Raw genomic sequence first — 24,609 nt, 5'->3', positions numbered from 1 at the left:
CACATGTAGCGGATTCATATGCTGCTTTCAGTTGTAAACTAAGATGTACTGTCTATGTTCTAACCAGTTGCCAATTGCATTTTTGATTACTGTGTGTTGGTGTACAATACCAGTAACGTTACACTATACAAAGGAAATTAGTAATGAACAAACACTGATCCGTAAAGATCTGTAAAAAGAAAACATCTGTCTGGTGGGTCTTGTGAAAGCATTAACACTATTCATATACCTTATTAAAAAAATATTTCGCATTTATTCTTATTCCTCACGAGGACTCTACACACATGTTTTGCAGCCCCATATGTCTACGGGGTTTCCCTATATCTATGACAAAGTGGTTGTGAAGCAGAGTAAGAGCTATAGAAAAACAATGTGTACTTTAATGTATGTTCTCTACACTGCATTTGATCTCAACTCTGAAATTTGAACATTTAAAAAACAAACACTAAAGAATTTGAAGATACATGTCTTTATGTATAATCTGAGAGGCAGTGTGCCTGAGTTGTTTGACCTTGACATTACACATACCTATATACACTTTCCTTGTACTTATGTATCTTTATATTTATTACTTTTCTTCTAATTCAGCATCTCCAATGCACTACCCTATATTCTCACCCTATGCCTCTCTCAATATATCCTCTACCTTCACTCTACAACTCATCCCAAACCCCATTCTACTATTATGATCCTCAAAATAAACCTTTCTAGACTTTCCCCTCTTCTACCCCTGTTTGCATCATCTCATACCTCTATTACTATTCAAATCTCCAGAACAAGCCTTTCTAAACCCTTCCACCTCCACTTCCACTTTACTTATCCCAAAACTTCTACTACTACTAAGAGCTCCCAAAAATACTTTCTAGATCCTTCCCTCTTCTATACCTCCGCTATCCTTTTCAATCCAACAGACCAACATGTCCACTGCTCAAAAGAATTTCATATTTCCCTATACTAATTCCCCACTAATCCTGTTTATGTTCAAGAGTAGCGTACTACCCACCGAAAAGTACTTTGACACCTCATCAGGGGTAGCAAGCACTATATAAATGCAAACCCTTCCCTCTTCTATCCCTCCACTATCCTTTTTCAATCCAAATAGCAAACTCAAATGTTCACCGCTCAAAGTAATTTCATATTTCCCAATACTAATTCACCACTAATCCTCTTTGGGTTCCAGAGTACCGTGCTACCCACCAAAAAAGCGCTTCAACGCCTCGTCAATGGTCGTAAGCGCTATATAAATGCAATTACAATTACAATTAATTAGGATTTGTGGGCCATCGCAAATAAGCAATACATACTAAAAGCACAGAAAACGTTGTAGGCAAAGTCACATTGCTCGGGGAAATACTTTCTGTTGGGAAAGAAAGTCATTAGGAATGCCACTATCATAGTATCCACGCGCTTAGAGGTATGAGTTACTGTGGACATCAGCTCACGAAGCGCCTGGTAAAGGGCTTCTCGCTCATTTCACTGTTTTACAATTGTTACTTGCTGATATACTGATGTATGTTTATCACTATGCTTATGCTCACAAATCCCTCTAAAACTCACCACATCGCCGCATACCTTGATTTTTAAAAATACCACACTGCACTCACTGCAATCACTTGGTCACCAAGCGTCTTCCCCAGTCCACCACGGATACTTCCGATTGTGTGGAGGGAATTACGACTCAGACCGGAAGTATTGCAGACTCCATTGAGGCGGTCAGCACTCTAGTTGTTGAGTTGGCTGCATAAATAGGGATGCTCGCCCAGACGCGCAGCGGACGCGTTTAGAGGTACGAGTTACTGTGGACATCAGCTCACGAAGTGCCTGGTAAAGGGCTTCTCGCTCATTTCACTGTTTTTAAAATTGTTACTTGCTGATATACTGATGTATGTTTATCACTCTGATTATGCTCACAAATCCCTCTAAAACTCACCACATCACCGCATACCTTGATTTTTAAAAATACCACACTGCACTCACTGCAATCACTTGGTCTCCAAGCGTCTTCCCCGGTCCACCATGGATGCTTCCGATTGTGTGGAGGAAATTACGACGCAGACCAGAAGTATTGCAGACTCCAGTGAGGCGGTCAGCAGTCTAGTTGTTGAGTTGGCTGCATAAATAGGGATACTCGCCCAGACGCGCAGCGGACGCGCTTAGAGGTACGAGTTACTGTGGACATCAGCTCACGAAGCGCCTGGTAAAAGGCTTCTCGCTCATTTCACTGTTTTTAAAATCGTTACTTACTGATATACTGATGTATGTTTATCACTCTGCTTATGCTCACAAATCCCTCTAAAAATCACCACATCACCGCATACCTTGATTTTTAAAAATACCACACTGCACTCGCTGCAATCACATGATCGCCAAGCGTCTTCCCCAGTCCACCACGGATACTTCCGATTGTGTGGAGGGAATTACGACGCAGACCGGAAGTATTGCAGACTCCATTGAGGCGGTCAGCAGTCTAGTTGTTGAGTTGGCTGCATAAATAGGGATGCTCGCCCAGTTGCGCAGCGGACGCGATTAGAGATATGAGTTACTGTGGACATCAGCTCACGAAGCGCCTGGTAAAGGGCTTCTTGCTCATTTAACTGTTTTTAAAATCGTTACTTGCTGATATACTGATGTATGTTTATCACTCTGCTTACGCTCACAAATCCCTATAAAACTCACCACATCGCCGCATACCTTGATTTTAAAAAATACCACACTGCACTCACTGCAATCACTTGGTCGCCAAGCGTCTTCCCTGGTCCACCACGGATACTTCCGATTGTGTGGAGGGAATTACAACGCAGACCGGAAGTATTGGCGACTCCATTGAGGCAGTCAGCATTCTAGCTGTTGAGTTGGCTGCATAAATAGGGATGCTTGCCCAGACACGCAGCGGGCGCGCGCAGCGGGCGCGCCTAAGGCAAGCCCGTCAGCGCCTGTCCGCGCCTCGACCGGGCCCATCGCCAAGAACCCTGGTCCAAATAACCCAGTCATGCCCAAGAAGTTCTTATCCTACTCCAGCACCCAGCTAAAAAATATCGGCCACTCCACTAACACCCCCCCCTGTCCTCCACTCCTGCACATCAGAAATCAACACAACCTTCAGTTGTCCTGCATGCCCTTTATTGCTTAATGTTAATGACATCTATAACACCTCAGGAGACACCCGGACCCGACAAATTCACTCCAAACAGGATGACATACATTCGGCACTTGTAAACTCACGCTCACTCCCCAAACACAAATATGAATTAGCAGACTTCCTAACCAACCATAACTTAGACATCTTATTTATAATGGAAACATGGGGAGACCCCTCGTCTGGCCCGGACTTCTGTACCGCAACCCCAGAAGGATTTTGTGTAGTTAGGCAGGACAGAAAAAATAAGAAGGGGGGTGGTTTGGCTATAATGCATCGAGAGAAATATTTTGTGAGGACAGAGACAATCCCTAGCATGATCTGTGAAGCTATAACATTCTCCATAAAACTCAACAACTCTTAATCCTTTAAAGGAACCCTCCTATACCACCCCCCAGGCCCGCGAGCGGGGTTCCTCACCACCCTGGGCAGCCTGCTGGAACCCGTAGCAGGGGAAGCAGACTTCACCATTCTAGGTGATTTCAATTTCCATCTAGAAAACCTTGACGATAAGGATACGGTCACCCTACTCACAGAGCTAGACGCTATTGACCTCCGACAATTGGTTACCAGCCCCACACATAGAGCCGGTCACACGCTAGACGGGCTTTTCACAAATAATACCAATCTCTCTCTTATCAAAACTTTACCCCTGACCTGGACTGATCACTGGGCAGTGTTATTCAACATCCTGGCATATAAAACCTCCCCCCCACTCATACCTATATGGCCTACTAAATTTAGAGCCTGGAGCCGAGTAGACCAGCAGCTCCTTAATTCTCAATTGTCATTATCCAACTACGAGCCTACAGCGGTTCCTACACTAGCTTCCTCCAAATACTCAGATTGGCTGAACAATGCCTTTAAAGCACTGGTACCTATGAAAAATCTCTCTAAAAACAGAACCTCACCATCAGCACCTCGGTTTTCAGACGCCCTCAGATTAGAAAAACAACGCTGCAAGAACCTCGAGAGACACTGACGCAGAGATTATAACACTACCGACAAAGTGCGCTATAAAGACGCAATCTATCAAAATAAACAGCTCTTGATTGCTGAGAAAAGCAAATATTGCACCACTCAAATAGAAGCAGCTCAAGACTCCACTAAACGACTCTTTCAGGTAGTTTCCAAACTGTCAGGATCCACAGTAAACCCCCCACAAGCACCTACCCAGGACCTATGCAATGCCTTGGCCAGTGCATTCCAAGACAAAGTCAGCAAAATATATGATAACTTAACCACACAATCTAAAAATGATCACCCAACCCCCCCGACAATAATGACAATTCTCCTTCCTTACTGCATTTCCATCAAGTCTCATCCAAAGAAATCAAAGACCACATCCTAACCATAAAAGCGGGCTCTCTAACGGACCCATGTCCAGCCTCGGTATTAAAACTCATTCCTGATCTACTAGCCCCTAACCTCACAAACATCTGCAACGCCATGTTTGATACCGGTATCTACCCCACAGCTTGGTAAAGGGCAACTATTAAACCTCTGCTGAAGAAGCAGCATCTTGACCCGCTAGACACAAAAAACTATCGACCCATTACAAACCTCCCCTTCCCAGCAAAAATATTTGAAAAAGTAATGAACACGCAACTAGCTCACTACATTGAAGAAAATAATCTCCTGGATGAGACACAATTTGGCTTCAGGAAAGGCCACGGGACAGAAACCGCCCTCATTAAGACGGCAGACGAAATCAGAGCCACCCGAGACCAAGGTGGATCAGCAGTCTTGATACTGCTGGATCTATCAGCGGCCTTTGACACGGTCGACCACGCCACTCTAATCGACTGTGTCTCAAACATAGGTGTCAAACTTAAAGCCAAGGAACTTTTGGCCTCCTTCCTTTCCAACCGCACTCAGCTAGTGAGTCTCGGCGAATTTAATGCCCCTCCATTTACCCTCCCTTGCGGTGTGCCACAAGGATCATCCTTGAATCTGACACTGTTTAATATCTATGCATCGGACCTGGCCAGGTTAATTAAGACTCATGGGATGAGGCTGACATCCTACGCCGACGACACACAGCTGGTGCTTGCAATCAACAACGACGGAGGAGCAATTGCGGCCAGTTTTCAAACTGGCATGCTTGCCATCAGTTCCTGGATGGCTAAGAATTGCCTAAAGCTGAACTCCGACAAAACGGAGGTAGTGATCTTCGGTAAATTACATCCAGCATGGTCTCCTACATGGTGGCCGACCACCTTGGGACCTCCACCCCTCCCGGTACCTAAAGCAAGAAACCTAGGGGTCATATTCGATGACAAACTGACCTTCTCAGCTCACACAAACGCCATTGTCTCATCATCTTTTTATACTCTCAGAATGATCAAAAAACTGTTACCTTTCCTCCCCTCAAGTGCCAGAAAAACACTGGTCAGTACTCTAGTAATGTCTAAAATCGATTACTGCAATGGCCTGCTCATTAATGCCCAGCAAAAGATTACCAACAAATTACAGATGGTGCAGAATGCCGCCGCCAGATTAATAACAGGCACCCCCAAGTACAATTCAATTTCCCCGGTGGTTCGGAGTCTGCACTGGCTACCGATAACAAGCCGCATCATGTTTAAGGCCCTCTGCATTGCCTTTAAAGCCATTCACAACACCGGACCAGACTTTCTGAAGAAAGCCTTCTGTGCCCATGTGCCTAGTCGAACCTTACGTTCCTCAACCGCCAACCTGCTGATGGTTCCCCGCACATACAAGGCGTCCTGGGGTGACAAGAGATTCACTATCGCTACTGCTAAACTGTGGAACTCCCTCCCTCAACACATTAAAACCTGCCCAACGCTACCTGCCTTCAGGAAAAGTATAAAGACCTGGCTTTTCAATCAATGAGCATCCCACTAAACGACTACTCCTTTTCAGTCCGTAGCGCCGAGACACCCACGGGTATTTGCGCGCTCTATAAATCGCTTAAATAAAAATAAAATAAACATCTACGCAATGAAACAAGGACAACACAGAAGGGACATAGAGGCTCATCAAATATATTCTATGCCCCACTCCATGTCTATGCAAGAACTGTTGCAGGCCAAACTCCCACACCTCTACCACTGAGGCATTGATAATGAGACGCCCAAAGCCGCTGGAGAGGTGCACCCTGCTATGAGTCTGCAGATAAACCATTTGAAGTAGAACAGGCTATTGATGTAGCAAAATTTGCATAATCTCCGTGAAATGGCGGCTGACAAAGAAGCTAAAAAGTAATCAATTTGAGCGAGAAAGAGGGAGTGAACTGCATACACAGAGAATGATAAGCAGCACAAGTTTGTCGAGCAGATGAAGAAAACAGCTGAAGGCGAAATAAAATGAAAGCGAAGGTAATCGAGCTGAAGAGGCAATTGTCTCAGATGATTTCATTGAGGAATTATGAACATTTCAGTGCGAAATAATGGGATATCAGAGGCAGTAGCACCAGCCACAGACAAATTGCATAGGACACCTGCAGACAACCACCCCCATTGTGTAACTTGCTAGATATAAGAATTGCCCAATTTAACAGCTATAAAACTGAAACTATCGTTTGAAAAGTTGACATACAATAACACGATTTACTCATTCAGACCGCACAATGAAAATACGGGAACACTGTGTGCATTTTCATAAGTGAAGAAGTGGATAAGGACAAATTACATTATTTACTTCATGAAAGACCATATGTGCTATATCTGAAAGATGAGGGGCATCTTTTCATTCTAAAGTAAAAGGAATCCGTAGTGTACACGCATTATTCGGTCCGCCACCGATGCATATTATGTGGTGAAACATTGCTGGCAGTCTCGCTAAGCACTTAGAAGTTGAAGAACCTAGAAGCGCTATAAAAACTAGTTAGTGCAAAAGTACTTAAAGTGGGACTCAAAAAGAAGAATGTGCAACTAGCAACACGTATCGCCATCGTTGAGTCGTGCTTATGCCTTGTTGAGCACTTATACCCTCCTATGGGTTTACTCATGATGAGGGTGAAGCACACATACGTTTAGAAAGTGCAGCTCCGTATAATACAGGTGAACCAAGTGAGACAGCACTTATACCTTTGGGAACCTGCTTGTAGAATGCAGATGGCTCTACTGGGATCTGAGAGCCACCAGCAGGGGGTTCCAAGAGTGTGCTATGACACTTGAAAAAGCCCAGCTGACCAAAAAGGACAGAATCAGTGGGAGGAACAACAGGAACATTGCCAGAAGTGAAATAAAATGTTTGCAGGGCAGCAATCTGTAACCAAATATCATTTAAGAAAGGAGGGACCATTTTTGATACAGCCCCATGACAACTGCATACTCCTTTCAAGACTGAACGCTTTGTGATAGGGAGCCAATGTAGAGAGACCCCGATGCCTAGAAATAGTGATCTGGCGGATAAAGCCCCAGTATGGCATATAGTGCACTTCATTCTTCCATGGCCAGATTTACTAACATCTTGCGTCATGGAACCACTTTTTGTGAGGCATGGATGATGCAAAATGTTAGAAGATATTTACGAAGCCAAACAAGGGACGATTTGAGCCTCTGTGAATGGCTTTGTAAAATAAATGTAACGCAATGCAGCGGCTTGCTCTGCCTTGCCTCACATTTAATTCTTGGAGGCCTTCCATGGGTGGAACCTGGGTGTTTCCATGCATCCACCCATGGATTTCACGCAATCCCAGGGTGTACATTTATTAACAATTTGCATCGCCCTTGTGCTATGCAACGGGGCGCAAGGGAGATGCAACTACTGTGTCAGATTTATCAAATCATGCAAGGCCGCCTTGCATGGCCCCGCATTGCTTGATAAATCTAGAGTAATGCAACGCAGTGCAAATCACTGCATTTGGTTTCTCTGCCCCAGGGAGGCATGCCATGGGTGGAGCGTGGGTGTCCCCCGTATCCACCGATTGATTTTGGCATGTTCCCAGACTGACCATTAATGGTAAACCAGGGAATGCCTCAAAATGCTACTCCTTCCCAGGTGAAGCTTAACGAGGAGAAAAATCTTTATTTCTCCTCATTTTATCCTCTCTCTATGTGTGATGCATTCTGCAGCACATATCGAAAGATGAAAATGCCTTGAAAGATTGTTTTTGTGTAGGAAGGTGTCCTTCCTGGACAAAAACAGTCCTGTCTGCAACGCAGGCACCCTTCACCACAGTGCAAGGGTGCCTACGTTGACGCTAAGCAGGTCATAGTGTGCCAGCGCAAGGAAAGGACAGGAATGCACCGTTAAATGTGCAGCAATGTGCAGCACACATAGAAAGAGAAAAATGCCTCGAAAGTTTGTTTTTGTGGAGGAAGGTGTCCCTTTCTGTACACAATCAATTGTCCTTGTAACGCAGACATTGTTGCATCATGGTGCAAGGGTGCCTGCGTTGACACTAGGCTGTTTGAAGGGCGTCAGCACAAGGAAAAGCCAGGAATGCGTTGTAATATCTTAAATATGGTGCATTTCTGCTCTTTCCTTTTTACGCTGTGCAGCGCATCAAGGTGGCGTGCTGCGTTGTGCTGCATGAATGCATGTCAAATGTACCCCAGAGTACACTTATGTAGGTGATATTAGATGATTTCGTGGACCGATGTTTCGTCGCAGGAAATTGGGAGGTGCTAAAACATTCTTGTTCCCATTTTCAGAAGTAAGAAACAAGTCAAAGTCCTTAAAGCCTTTAATGACTCTCAGAGGTGCCGAGGCAGAGTCCAAAATGAAGCCAAGATTGCAAAGAGTTGTGGAGGAGTTAAATGGCCGAATTGAGGATCCGCAAGTCATCCAACCAGAGGGAGGGAGAGCCCCTTGTCAGAGTAAAACTCTGGGTCATTGCAATTCACCAAGTCTGCAAAGTCGCACACAATTTCCTAAAATGGCCTCGGTGATAGAGAAGTCCTTATCCAGGCAGATGAAAAGTTTGGAGTAATCAACACAGGAGAAGAATACAAATCCAAAAGAATATATGAGGCATGTGAGAAAGGACAAAGGATGGCTGGTGGCAGAATTCTGACCTTGTCCTTGACCTTGTCCTTGATAAAATGCTAGGAGTCTAGAAGAGGTGTGGCGCCAGGGCGACTGACTCCGGAATCTGGGGATCACGGTTCGATCCCCAGCGCCGGTGGCAGATTAGCCCAGCACCATGTGACTCTGGGCAATAGCTTGCTTAATCTTCCCGACGGCCCCCAGTGTCTAGAGACCCTTATGGGTGATCGTTTGCGCTTTACAAATGTGGATTATTATTATTAGTCTCTGTAGGAGAGTAGGGTCTGCTTTCTATGTTCACCCCAATTGTTGCTTTTGCTCCCCTGGTTTTTAGACTTAGATGTGGCTGTGGGCCTGCTAATCAGACCCACAGCCCAGCTGTTCTCTCTCTAAACTAAATACTATGTACTTTAGGTGCATAACCCAATTGGATAGGATCACCTTATTGGCCCCTGTACAGTGTACCTTAGGTACCCAGGGCATAGGTGTACCCTAGGCCTACCAGGGGCTGCAGCATGAATTATGCCACCCCTGGCCTGGCCTTCCATTGTGACACCACTTAATGACTTGACCTCTAAGAAGATGCCAACGAAAGTTCAGTGGACAGTGAGCTGTCAAAAAGCATTTGATGACCTGAAGCAGGCCATGTGCAGTGCACCTATTTTGAAAAGTCCAGACTACTCCAAAGAGTTCATAGTCCAGACAGATGCTTCTGAGTTGGGTGTGGGAGCTGTTCTTTCACAACTGAATGTAGATGGTCAAGACCAGCCCATTGCTTTTATTAGTAGAAGGCTGACCCCTAGAGAGAAACGTTGGTCAGCTATTGAGAGGGAGGCCTTTGCTGTGGTTTGGGCCCTGAAGAAGCTGAGACCATACTTGTTTGGCACTCACATCAAGATTCAGACAGACCATAAGCCCCTCTTGTGGCTAAATCAGATGAAGGGTGAGAATCCCAAACTTCTTAGGTGGTCCATTTCCCTACAGGGGATGGACTTCACAGTGGAACATAGACCTGGGACTGACCATGCCAATGCAGATGGACTCTCCAGATATTTCCACTTAGAACATGAAGACTCAACTGGTCAAGGTTAGTTTAATGTCCCTAAGTTTGGGGGGGGGGGGTTGTGTAGGAGAGTAGGGTTTGCTTTCTATGTTCACCCCCACTTTTTGCTTTTGCTCCCCTGGTTTTCGACTTAGATGTGGCTGTGGGCCTGCTAATCAGACCCACAGCCCAGCTGTTCTCTCTCTAAACTAAATACTATGTACTTTAGGTGCATAACCCAATTGGATAGGATCACCTTATTGGCCCCTGTACAGTGTACCTTAGGTACCCAGGGCATAGGTGTACCCTAGGCCTACCAGGGGCTGCAGCATGTATTATGCCACCCCTGGCCTGGCCTTCCATTATGACACAACTGGCTGATCACTCAGCTGGGGCAAGGTCGTGTAATCACCCCTTGCTTAGGTGTAGTAGTCCTATACCTACCTTATATATAGACACATGTGTACCTATCAGCCACTCCCATGGCAGGCCTTAACAATCCTGGAGGCAGAGTGCTTGGTAACATGTGAGATGGTGCTCTAGCATGAGCTGAGCCTGTCTGCAGCTTTCGGAACCATGTCCTTATAGCTGTTCTATGATATAGCCTACCATATACTCTTAAAGTACCTTATAATCTTAAACGGTTATGGTAACTATGGTTTGGCTTTATCAAAACATGTTGTGTAAGGTGTCTAACACTTTGGAATAATACCCCCATACCATTTCTGGCAATGAGGATATTATTCCTCCCTTCTAGAGGGAGAAGACATGTTGAAACCTACTTACCCGGTTAAAGTTAACCAGAGCCCCAGCATCACAAAATGGATGCTGCTGCCACAGACACAAGTTTGACCTCCTGCTGCTGGGAGTCCTTCCAGCGAGGGAGGCTTGGACAATAGGTTTCTCGCCTCGGGAGGTGCGAGCACCACCCTAGACAGGATTTAGTGTATTGGGGCAGGGAGGGTTGAATGAAACGAGGCACTGCCTGGGGCACACAAGGTGTCCCATGCATAGTCCAGTTCAAACCGGTGCTGGGGCCCTCCAGCCCCAGCTCTGGCGCGAAACTGGACAAAGGAAAGGGGGTGTAGCCACTCCCCTTCCTGGTCCCACCCATAGGAGGGACCTTGCAGGTAGCCCAGCCCACTAGCCCAGTATATTAGTAGCTAGTTGGGCCCTGCTAAATTAGATTAACCTGAATCTGCAACTTGTACAGAAACTCTGGACCTTCGACATTCGACCTCAGGAAGAAGACTGAAGAAATTTCCCTTGTGGCCAAGGAGTGACCAACCTGGGCAACCAGGCACCATCCAGCGACCGCTGCTTGCTTTGCGACTGAATCCTACGAGGGACGACTGCAGAGACCGACCAGCGCCAAGATTTCCAGACACCTCTGAACCAGATCCACATCTCCAGCGAAGCTGAGACCTGTGGAGGCGACGAGGGACGTGGGACCGGCGACTTAGGGAAAAGTGGCTAGTAACTGACTAGCGCAACTTCTGAGGCTTCCTCGAGGCTGTGCTTGGGGAATTGAGAAGCCCCACTCCCGAGCACCATCTGCAAAGAAGACCAGCTCCCCACACTTCACGTGTTCTGCGTGGGGCCCTTCTGCACCTGTGTTGCTCGACGTGTTGTCCGGTTGCTGGCCCGTTGGCTAGTAGCCTCTGCGACGACGAACCTTTACTTTCAACTTGCTGGTCCGGCTCCTCCAGACTGGCACCCGCTCCTCTGTGAAAGAGAAGCACCCCAGACCTTCCTGGTCTACACCAGAAGCAAGTCCTCCATCCTGCGTGGGTTCCGCTTGCCAAGGCTTGTTGGGTCCTGATTCGACTTCGACTTCGACGCCGCCGACAGCAAGAGCCTTTGTGGGACAGCTCACCTCCTGGTCCTGGTCATCCTCGACGTCTCTTGGTACCCGTGGCTGCTGCGACAAGCTTCACCTCTTCACCTGCATCTTCACGACATCGCCTGGTTCCTTCCTGGTTCCTTCCCGGCTCCTGGCTGGTGACCTAGACTCTGTCCCTTCTGCTTGCAGGTTCCTTCCTTCTTGATCCCCACCTTGGGATCCACCGGACACTCTGCACTGACTGCCTGTCAGCAACTTTCCTTCAGGCATCCATAGAAGTCCACGACGAAACCCGACGCAAGTTCACACCTATGCACCCGCAGCCCGTGGGCTAGGTAACTTGGGTACTTCGGTGCTCACAAGGGTATTGACTATCCTAGGGTCTAGTTTCCGAGTCTCGACTTTCTAGCTATACCAGAGGTGTCCTAAAACTGTTTATTTCTAACTGCTAGTGATTCTATCGACTTTTACACATTACGCGTGAGTGTTTCCACTCTGCACCTGAATCCCGTGGGCCTCCCACTTCCTAACTGTTGGTAGTATAGTGTAGCCCCAGCGATTCCCTAGGCCTAGGCCTATCCTGTGTTCGTGACAGTGGTCCTTATACCACTTACTTAGTATATGGTTTGCGTGGCCCCTAGGGCCTAACTGCATTACTTACCTGTGTGACTTAATGTATGCTTAAATAAGACTGTGTTGTACTTACCTCGAATCTCATAAAGAGTGCTGAGGGTTTGCCTAGAATAAATACATTCTATTTTTATATATATCTATTGTGGTGTCCTTTCATTTGGTATTCAAGGGATTACATATGGTATAACAGCTGGCTTCACATGCCATTCAGAGTTTAGCCTAAGACTGCTCTTGTCCATGCTACCACTAGGATAGCTGGTCTATAAGGTTGACTTTACAACCAATCACCATAAGGGTTGTTTGGACTGATACAGGGTGTACACTAGAATTAGTGACATCATATATCAGGCCAACTTCTCACAGTCTCCATCCATAAAGAGTCGGTGTGTCACGCACAGAACTTTATAGGCCGTCTTCTAAGAGATGGGTAGATAATGTAGATTTCTCAGAGTGGGCCCACCTTAGATATCAAACAGTTGGCTGCATATTGAATAACTCCTCAAAGCCATTTGCAATTCATAGTAAAACATGGTTCCCTGAGCCAACATTAAACTGACCAGAGCAGTACCTGCTGAGATCAAGTCAGAACGAGTAAGAAGCAGAACAATGTGATGAAAAAGGTGTAGTTGGAAGAAACAGGTGGAGGAAAAAGAAGCCATCTGATACATTAAATGCCGCTGACAGAGCAGATAAAAATGGAACTGGCACTATTGGACCTCCATTGAGAATGGCCAACCCTTCGCTATGTCCATATTTAAGGCTGCAGACGTTCTAATTCTGTAACCCCGCACTTCTATTTCTATACACACGCATTTTCCCCTTTGAGAATTATGGAAAGTATACAATGTCTAAATTATACGTTAGGGCATTCCATATCATTCCTTGTGGCTCTTCATCATTTTGTGAACCAGGCCTTCTGTGTGTGCTTGAAATCACTTTTCCCCATTCAGAGCGTAATTTTATTTCTAGATCCACAAGAATTTGATCTACAGAAAGCTTGTTCATGAGGTGCACATATCTTCTTCTTGGACGTCTAGTGCACCAAAACTCTCAATATGATCATGCCTAGCACAGATAATCCTCCGAAAGTGAGTATAATCCCTGGACAAACTTTTGAAAGACTTTGAAAGAAGAAATAAGTACAAAGGGAGCCTTTCTATCCAATGTTTTAGTGATGTACTCCAGCACAGAGATGCTATCTGACTAGTCCTGGACTATTACTCTCCAATAATGTATGTATTTAATTTATTTTGCACTTACAACAAAAAAGCACAAAAATATGCAGCTAGAATAAAAACATAAGAGCACTGAAAATTAAAAATGTAAAAAATATGCATTAAAACAATTTGAAAAGCACAATCACGTGGTGCAACAATTTGAACAAGTGGAGAAGTACTGATAAAAGCCTCAGACAGCAAGTGATTCGTCAAGTGAACATGACTATTAGCCAAAGTTGAGGATGAGTGAACAGGAAGATGGAGAGGCTTCCAGTACCAAGGAGAAAGTAATACAAATGATTTAAAGAAAGGACACAAGGTGGGGAGGCCATGCTGGATGGCTTGGGTATGACTGAGAGCTGAAAAAGAGAAGTATATGTTATGTGTATTTGAAAAGCGCACTCTTACCCGTGAGGTGGGCAAGTCCATGAATGCATGTCACATGTGTGGACATCACATGGCACTAACAACCTAATGAATAACTGAAGCACAAACAAGGGAACTCAAATGGGGAGAAATATATGAAGAATAAGGAGTTGTACAAACTAATAATGATAACTTCGTGTTTACATTGTGCTTCATACCAAACTTGTACCATTTCTAATTTCTTTAAATAAAAGTTATTGCCATTATACATTTTATTGGTACACATGAAAAAGAGGGAAGAGCGGAAGAATGATTGAAGAAATGAAAGTGAAGTCTCAGGGAGAGGAAGGGAACAGTAATTATGACATCAGAGACTACTTGGGCACTACAGTCTTCACTCCTATGGCTATATACTTGCTTCTGTGCTCAGGATAAATCAAAGAAAAGAGGCCTTCTGCATTCTATACAAAGGGACATAATAGTTTCAAATCACCATATACCAGGGAGAAGTCTGTCCTGCAGTCATTTCCACTGGGGTATCCAGCGAAGGCCTACCGTGCCGAAGAGATCAGTTCCAGCGGGTCGTCAGGTCTATACATCGCTATGTAGTTGGTTTGCATTGATAACAGGCTTGTAGCACATACTTTTGTATAAAATAAATACTTGAAGGCTTCAGTATATCGAAAACTGAAGTTGGTTTACTCTTCCACCATGGTCACAAGGAAGAGGCTTCACATGCTGAGGATTAGCATTTGTGAAGATTCGCAGCTGACACACGTTTAGCTCCAGAGTTCTTCTACGGAGCTTTCCTCCAAGTAAGATCGTGGTCATTAGACAGAATACGCTGTCGTTCTATCTTCTCTATATGTCTGTGGTGTAATGTATTTTTGGGGTTTGAGGTTTACGTCAGCATGGTGTCTTCTTGTTGCTGTAAAAATGTTAATAAGGTACAATATGATCCAATATGATGGAAATTGGGTTCAGAGTAGTGGATATGTGATTTTGCCCTTGTAGCGTAAAGCAACGTCTTCAGATCCACCTTAGACATGCTGCTAAAGAAGTTGAATCAAAGAAGAATTGTTGCAGCATTGAGGCTATGACCCCAGCAGGAGGGGTAGCCTGACTCTAACATTGAACAGGCTCAAAGTCCATGGCTGCCATTTTGAAAGTCAGACAATAAGAGATTCTATTGATATAATCAGATGTGTCACACTGGAGAGTATGCTAGAAAATTCATAAAGAGATTGTACCCACACAAAGAGGTAGAGGTATTACAAGATTTATATTTCAAAGATAGGCAGTCTTTGCTGGAGTAGTATTTCCCCTATGAAGCATGATAAAGTAGTATTCGACTCAGATGGACAAATATTCTGCATTGGTTATACCCTGGCTATGACAAAAATACATTTGTCACAAAACCACACTGAAAAGGATTTCACATGGCAGATCATTGAACAACCTCAACTTCCAGCAGTGGGGGGTAACTTATCACAGATGCGCTAAGAATGCCGCTGGATTTCCAAATGTGACTCTGTCAACACAGGACTAAATAAACTTGATGAATGGAATAACATGGTCACGACCTAATTGTTTGATTTCACACTAGATTGTAAGTTCCCTCATTTGGGATAGTGACCTCTAACTATGCCATCATTATATGTATATCTTTTTCATTGGTTGATCTCCTTTGCTTAATTCATTCCTCTAGTAATCAGATTTCTAAACCTTTGGGACCCTACCTTATCTCATTGTTATAACCCTATATTGTAAGCCCTTCATATGAGTCAGACTCTTCCTATTTACATTACCTGTGCTTATGTTTTGAGATCAACAGTCTGTTTTTAATGTTTTTTCTTGGTTACTCTTTGTTTTTAATGTTTCTTCCATTTTTTTAGTTTTTTATTCACAATTCAAGAGGAGTACTGTGATTGTTTTTACCTATGTACATCTGTTTCTCTCCAATGGCCCCACATGTTCTATACACTCTTAAGGACGTCTTCCCCCTCACGGTGTCTTCCAATGCACCTCCTAATGGTATACCATTCATTGTCCTCACTTTGCGCATTCTAGTGTTTTCTTCTATTCATGCTTCATGCGTTTGTTATCCTGGGGCCATCAGGTAACTCATTTGAGTGTTTTTTATCCCTTTACGTATGCTTAACATATCACTCGGTGATTTTTCAGTGCACAGTTTATTGTTACAGCATTAATTGTTAATGCACCTTCCTTGCGCATTCTACTCCACTACCAACATATCATGGGATAGAAGAGATCACAAATGTTCATGTAACTGTTTACCTATCACATCTGCAATTTTGGCTGCCCTCTGGGGGATGAGGAAATATGCTCCGCCTTACATTTCTCCTATGCATGGAGTTGAGGTAACCACCTAAAAGTCATATATGCGTTCTTCTCTATTCTATTCTGTCTGATTTATAGAGCACATGACTACCCAAATGCTTCCGAGTGCTTTAAACGTTACATTTAGGACTGTGCAAAACTGTAGGAAAAATACATGTTGCAATTTTCAACAGGACTAATTAGGTAAAATTATGTTACAGTTGACAGATAAAATGCATTATCTAGTATCAAAATTAAACACCATGGTGTACCTCGTGTCAGCCAAGATACTCTGTCTGAAATTCATGGAAAGAAACTTTCGCATTCCTAGCTACATTTGATTTGACATTCTGCACCCCAACGTGCTTCATCTGGAATTTTGGAATTTCAAGTCCTCAGCATCTCCGAACCTTAGTCCTTGTTTCATGCAAGCAAACGTATTACAAGTGATGGACTTGGCCCTTTTGGCAGGTTCACCCCGAAACGTTTTGCATTCTCCTAGCCTTTTTCTGTAACTTGGTGTTGGTAATTTTAGGCCTCTGAGCACTTTAGCACTGTGGTCCAGTGTAAAGTGCGTGCGCTCTCTGTGTATGTGTGGTGAAATGGGACTGCCCTCCCATAGGAATGCATTGGGGATATGTGTGTCCATGGTAATTCCTGGTATGAGAGGAGTGCAGGGGCGAGATTAGTATGTATGAACTCGTGAGAATAAATGCTGCGCAATGGTGTGCGCAGATTTATGGTGACTGGTGGAGAGGTGCCACTTTTAGAAGTTGGCATTTTTGTGTGCTGTGTGTCTGCCTGCCTGATGTGAATTGCATGTCTGGCTTGTGATTGACAGGAGCTGAGAGGGATGGGGAATTCCAGGAGCCAGAGTGAGTCAGCCCAGTGGTGAATAGAGAGATCTGCATGCAGATGGGAGGGAGGAGTTGCACCTGGGAACTGAATAGGGCTGTGCCTTCCCTCCACAATGCAGGCTCCACTTCCTGTGGTGCGTCTGATGTCCCTGGCCTGTCCTGTGAAAAGAAGAAAGGAGTCATGTACACAAAGTGCTCCTGAACCAGTTGTATCTGGTTCCCCCAAACCCTGCACCTTTGCACAAAGGAAATGTGTGTATAAAAGAAGGGGCTGTGACCCCATGAAAGGGTTCAGTTCTGCAGTTCTGTTCCTGCCAGGGCGTGCTGCTGCTGGGGCCCAGGGGGGGCTACAATGAGGGCTTGCCTCCCTGGGCCCTGCATTGCCCTTTTCATCTTTAAATAATTTTTTTTTGCTTGGATTTATTTATTCTTCCTACAGGACCTTTTTGCTGTCCTAGCGCCCTGGGAGAGCTTTATTTCCTTTACAGCAAAGCGCTTTAATTGTCCTAAGGAGGAGCACTTGAATTGCAGGTCCCCTGGGAAAAAGGAACACGAGGGCTCCGCAGCGCAAAGCTGACCGTGCAGGAGGGAATCCCCAGCGTAGGGATTCCCCCGGGTTTTGCCTGCCGAAACGGGAGCCCACCCCGCTTTATGAGGGAGTTACAATGTGGGTGCCCACCCCGCTTCTAAGTGAGTTTTCATGGCGGGTGCCCACCCCGCATGGGCCTGCTTAAAGAGGGAGCCTACCCCTCAGTTCGCCGAAGACGAAATCACCACTGCGGCCCGGACCTGGAAGTCAGGCAGTGCTGCCTGGCGTGGGGTAGAGCGGGGAGAGGAAGTCCCGCCCCGCCACCGTAGATCCGTCTGGAAGTCCCGGGTCCCATGAGGGGGCCCGGGTGAAGGGAGTTATGCCGGTCCGTGGGGCTCTCGTAATGGAGAGAGAGCCCCGCGTAGTAAGAGCACAAGGGGGAAGTGAGGCCGGGCAAGAGAAGGCTGCCGGTGTTGAGGCGGGGCTCCTGGGTGGAAGAGGAGAGCCCCGCGTCGCAGCCTGCGTCATCTGGAGCCTTGCAGATTCCCAGTCCCAGTCCTGAGAAGACCGGGTGAAGAGCGAGCCAGAAGAGGTCTCCGAGCAGCCTGGTGAGTGAAGCCTGTCGGCACCTGGGGCTGGAGGTGTTGGGCATTGGGTTTTTTTCGGTGCTGATCGAGGGCACCAGAGGAGTACCGGTAACGGGGGCTCCAGTAGCACAGGGAGTTCTGATTTCCCTTTGCAGAGTTTCCAGCTGCCCCATCTGACAGTGGGCAGCTGCAACGTTTGACATACTTTTACTGAAGTCCCAGAATGGGGCATGGGGCATGTTCTGTTCTCAGAGCCTGGATGGCTCCTACGAGGGGCACAGTAGTTGTAGGGCCCCAGAGGGGGGTCTCGAGGGCCAGTGGTGCCTGCGCCTAATATCTATGCGGTGCTTTTTACAGCTATCCTGCCTGAGAGTGCATAGCTGCAACGCAGAGGGCACAGGGGTGCCAGTGATGTTCACAGCTGCAACGTTCGGGCGCAGTTGAGTTTTAGAGTCCCAGTGGAGAACTCTAGGCACGGGAGTGCCCCTACCTACAGTTTTCCACAGCTGCCCAGCAATTTGTGGGCAGCTGCAACATTTAGGGTTGTGCACACTTTCTTCTGCTGCATTGGCAGCCGGCCCTGACATTGGGACATAGGGCATTCAAGCCCTTTGAGAAGGCCAGTTGGCCTGGAGGCAGTTTGGTGACATTGGTAGATCGCCAGGCTCTACCAAATTGCGTAATGTATCTATTACTAGGAGTGTTGCCAAAAGAATGATTTAGGCCCATTGTAGCTACGCTAATGTGTTTATGCTAATGAGGTATGGGCCTAATGTGATATGCCTAATGTCATGTTATGATGTTTTGGGGAGTGCCTATTTGCGTAATGTGTTTATGCTTATGGGGTTGGTGCATAACGTGTTTATGATGGTGAGGCCCATTGCGTAATGTGTTTATGCTGTTGAGGTTTGGGCCTAGTGTTGGTTTATGTCTAATGTGATAATGCTTAGGTCATTATGGTACCAGTAGTTACTGGTTGTGGTTTGCATTTACTTACCTGTAGTTTGATGGTTCTGACCGTGGCCCGATTGGCCCGGTCCTGTATATAATCCCCTGTGAATATTGCCCATGCCAGTTGGGACAGTGTAAATGTGTGATTATGTTTCTAATGTGTTTTATGACAATACAAAGGCTATTTTTTTTATATAACCTTGTGTGGAGTTCCTTTTGTGGTGTGCCTAGTGTGTTGTTGCTGTGGGTGTTGCGCAAATGCTTTACACATTGCCACCGGGATAAGCCTGACTGCTCATGCCAAGCTACCAAGGGGGTGAGCAGGGGTTATCTTGGGAGTGTAACTCCCTTGCCCTGACTAGAGTGGTGGTTTCTGACTGACTTTGGCGCAAGCCTTAGCCAACCAGAAATCCCATTTCTAACAACAAGAATAAGAGAGCATTTGACATTTCAATTATTGGCATTAAGGCGTACACACTTGCGGCGCTCTTCCAGAGCTTGCTGGGAAGCCTATAAGACAGTTGAAATGTTTGGTACGGAATCAATTGCTTAAAAATGTGAGTCATCCAAAAATCGACTTCTAATTGGCTGCTTCTACCGCTATTTTTCTCACAGTTTGGCAGTGGAGTTCGTGTATATTGACCCGTCCAATACATTTGCAGCATCCATAAACAACCTGTGTTCATTGAAGCTAGAGATCAGTCGACGAAAGGAGGTCTTGTGACTATCATAACAGAAAACTTACTGCCAGTACTCAATTTGAGCCTGTGGTTTCCGGTGCTCGGCACTGACACTTAATTATCAACAACGGAGCTTGTGACAGTCTGCCTCAAGGTGGGACTGTCTGGCTAATTAAGAGATGACCACAACAGCTATCAAGTATTAATTCAATATGTATTAAAAATGACTATTACCTGCTGCCCAAGACATTCTTATAGCTTTGGGGGCCTGGAATGGTCCAAATTGTCACACTTGTAGGACTGTGTTAGTTAGTAGTTGTGGTGTTGTTATCGTTGGCAGCATGGCCGGGGCAATGTGTGGTGCAAGCTGCAGTGGCCTCCTGACGAAAGCCCTGGTGCATATGTTTTTTAAAAAAATTAAACACTACTTACTAAATGTTTTTAATGTTATTATACTACTTTGGGTGTGGTGTTATCCTAAACAGTGCTGATGCAGGGAAATGTACAATGTGCGCTGTCTAATCTAGGTCGTTTGATTTCTTCCACAGCCGGAAGGTCTGGAACTGATACATAACCTAAAGGAGTTGTGGTTGGACAATAATTCACTTCAAACGGTTCCAGGGGTAGGTATATTCACAGCAGTAGTATTTCTTTCTTTTATGTGGAGAACATACCATAAATGTACAATTTCATTGTGTGATACTAGTGGCAAAAACATGTTTATTAAGATGATTATTACATTGGCGGATTGGCGGATCTAGGAGGCCACAGTAAGGAAGAAGCACAGGGGCCTTGAAGATGATTAAAGTTCAATTAGGGAAAAACTGAATACAATTACATCCTCAGACTCATCATCAATGTAGACACTAATACGTGTGTTTAAATGTGAAGCGTAAATCTCCTGCATTATTCTCTCCCACTTCTGCCTGCTCACTCCTAAAGACAACAGCCCCTCTGTCTTCTGCCTCTGGACCTCCTGGTCTGTTGCAAGGTGTACTGTCCATTATGCTTTCTACTCATCTACTGGTCTTTTCTTCACTTTGACCTCCCTGTTCTCTGAAAAGCCCACCCAATCAGGAGACCAAGGCTGCTTGACCAATCAGTCTCTTCCTCACATAAACCTACGAGTCCTCAGACTGGTTTGCTCATTCATTAGGCCAGCGCTGCTTACTGACATATCAGTCTTTTCTTCAGTTTGAGGTGCCAGTCATACAACAAGCCTGCAATCCAACCAATCTTTTCATCACCTGGGTCCAAAGTTCCTTTGATGAGTCTGCCTACTCACTCAACTCGATTGGTGTACCTTAAAAATTTTATTTACATGTTTTGATCTCCTAAATCCTTACATGATTATAATTAAAATCTCCTAAAGTAATCTAAGTTTCCATCTCTTAGCAATTTACACTGCCCACTTGCTAACTTCCAGAAAGCCCAATGACTAACTTTCAGGCTGTCCCTGCCTCAGAAATCCTGAACCTATATCCTCAACCGAATAAAAGAGATGGTGGTTTGTCTCAAAGATTGCCTTTCCTACTGACTAATACTCTCAATTACATCACCTGCACACCTGTAAAGCAACAGGGTGTCCTTAGATGGTTATATCTCTGTCCCCCATACGTTTTCATTTTTTTAAATCTATGCTGACCTATCTAAGCAGCAGCGATCTGCAACCTGTTCGAAGACTAGTGTGCACAATTCCCCTTTATAAATTACATTTTATTATTTGAGAAGAGGTTTTAGAGACCTGGATTGCAAAATCGTGATGAACCTCTGTCTTAAATCAACCTGGATGATTTAAAAAATATTCCAAACACCATCCAGTTCTTGTGAGCGTTGAACAATTGGCTAATTATTGGTTGTGAGATAGTAAGGAGCAATATTGGCATGTGTAACCCCGATTGTTATTTAAATTCTTTTATCAATATTACACTTTTACAACAAATTGTGTAGTATTATATTGATCAAAATCATATCGAATGCATTCAAGGCTGGCAGCTTTGCACTTGGCAAATAATAAATTGACAACAAGATTATTGTTCCAAATATATATATATATATATACCAATCCAAGTTGTGTCTGCCATCTTGGGTCTGTAAAGAAATTAATACGTTGTACCCATACCAATCAGTTGACGCAGGCAGGTGTGGTGATGCATGTCTGTGCATATTCATCACATGTGCGCACAGCAACAAAAAACACATTGCCAGTAGGCTGAAAACAATGCTTGGATACTGGAACATAAATGGAGGTCTTCAAAAAAGAACAAAGACAGATTAACCTATAAAAGGGGCCTTAGAAGCTATCTTGACAACATCAAAGCTCTGCCAAGAAAGCACATATTGTAGATAGAATCGACAATGCAGCTAATTCACATAAAGAACTGTATAAGATTCTTAAAGAATTTACCAATCCCAAATCTTGTGAGTAATCTATACCTGCCTCACAGGCCTTGGTAGAAGAGCTGGCCAATTTCTTCGATAAAACAATTACCAAAATCTTAAATACGTTTGCAAATGAGATCACACATGAAGTAAAAACGGAGCATATTATGGAGAAAAGTGTTTGCCCAGTGCTACTGGAAGAGTTGATTACGTTCACGCAAGATGAAGTTAGTGCCCTGATAAACAGAGTTAAGTCAGGATCTCAAGAAGACTTTGCACCTCTGTATATTATGTACATTCTGGCCCCTGCCCTTCTTCATGGTCTTACCAACCTGTTCTATCTCTTGTTGAACCTGGACTCAGTTCCAGCTAAATGGAAATCGGCCTGGGTTAAACCCATTCTTAAAAGGCCCAAGGCAGATCTTAAAGAACAGAGAAAATTTAGTCCTATTTCCCTACTTCTTTTTCTGGGGAAATTTATGGAAACATTGGTGAACACACAATTGATGGTATTCTCAAAAAGCTGCCATCTGCCGACCCTCCCCAGTCAGGTTTCTGTGCATTGCATTGCACAGAGACGGCACTGGTAGGGGTCTTAGACAATATAAGTTTTTCCCTGGATGCTGGACACTCAGCAATGCTGGTTTTAATGTCTCTATCAGCAGCTTTCGACACCATCATTCATGCAGTCGTAATCAAAAGACTGGAAGAGTTTGGTGTTGGCGGAAAAGCCTTGGGCTGACTAAAGAACCCTCCAAGTGGTCTCACTCACACAGTGCTGTTAGAGTCCTTTGTGTTCCGAACCATATTCTTGGACAGGGGAGTGCCACAGGGATCCGCATTAAGTTCCACTTTTTTTAACATCTGCGTGGCACCACTCGCACAAGTGTTAAAATCATATGGGTTCAAGGTCATCTCCTATGCAGATGACAGCTTGTCATCACAATGAGACTAATCATATCGCAATGTGGATGCAGCAGAATTGTTTCCAACTTGATGAAAACAAAACAGGTTGTACTGTTTGGGAAAGCCCACTCGATCAGGCCTTCTAGCTTAGGCATAGCTCCAACTCCTAAGGCAGTGATGAGAAACCTGGAAATCATGGTGGATGAGAATCTGTCCATGAAGGAACATATAAACTACATCATGGGCACATGGAGATCCTTCTCCCACCTCGCCGCCAAGACATGGAACACCCTCCCACTGAGCCTACGACTGACCCAAGACCTGCTGACCTTCAGGAGGATGCTCAAGACCTGGCTGTTTGATCAGTAGCGCTCCCCCCCAGTGCCTTGAGACCCTCGCGAGTATGTAGTGCGCTTTACAAATGATTGATTGATTGATTGATTGTTTTGGTATTATGCTCCTTTTAAGAAAAGTCCAGGCCTTTAAAACTAGTTGCCTGGAGTATGGGAGTGTGCTAATGGCTTCTATGAATGAAGGTTTGTTTTAAAAACTTCAGGTGGTCTAAACTACAGCAGCACGTTTAGTTTGTCATCTTCCACCCTTATCCCCTTCGGAACCCATTCTAAGAAGCCTTCACTGATTTCCCATAAAAAAGCAATCACGTTTAAACATCTTTGTTTGGTTCACAAATCCCTTTATGGGAATGGACCTCAGTATGTACAGAAAAAACTCAATTGACATTTCCCCATCAGAAGTCGTAGGTCCTGCAGGAAATGTCTGGCCGTATCCGCACTGCCAGAAATTAGTGCAGATCATTCTCGTACCTAGCCCCTCAATACCAGAACCAGCTCCCAATAGATCTTCTTGTTAATAACAACCACAGACAGTTTAAAAAAGCTCTTAAAAATATGGATATTTTAGCCATGCTGTTAGTACATTACTCAGAATACCTTAGTCTGTAGGCCATACGTGAAGATACACAGCTGCGCCTAGATACACTTTCAGGGTGATTCGTCAGGCTTAACAAGTAACAATAAATAAAAAATAAATAAACTGCTTCTGGGTAGACATTTACTGTCAGCTGCGTCATCCTGTGCATGGCTAAGCTGCTTGGTGTTTGTGGTGCTAGGAGGAAGGAGCAAAAGGCACACAATTGATGGATTTAGGCCCAGATCTCTGTAC

At 44.9% G+C, this 24,609-nt stretch overlaps 1 protein-coding gene across 1 annotated transcript in view; it reads left to right on the top strand.

Moving 5' to 3' along the window:
• The window catches only part of LRRC7 (leucine rich repeat containing 7), a 1,991,887-nt gene that overhangs the window by 1,168,507 nt on the left and 798,771 nt on the right, over window positions 1–24,609 (top strand). Inside the window, exon 10 of the mRNA XM_085602293.1 lies at window positions 20,688–20,762. Coding sequence (XP_085458419.1) covers window positions 20,688–20,762 — 75 coding nt within the window. The remainder of the gene's footprint in view (window positions 1–20,687; window positions 20,763–24,609) is intronic.

This window comes from Triturus cristatus, chromosome 4_2 (genome assembly GCF_964204655.1).
Source record: "Triturus cristatus chromosome 4_2, aTriCri1.1, whole genome shotgun sequence".
Taxonomy (NCBI): domain Eukaryota; kingdom Metazoa; phylum Chordata; class Amphibia; order Caudata; family Salamandridae; genus Triturus; species Triturus cristatus.
The sequence above is the reverse complement of the archived record's forward strand: the minus strand, read 5'-3'. Positions and strand labels throughout refer to the sequence as shown.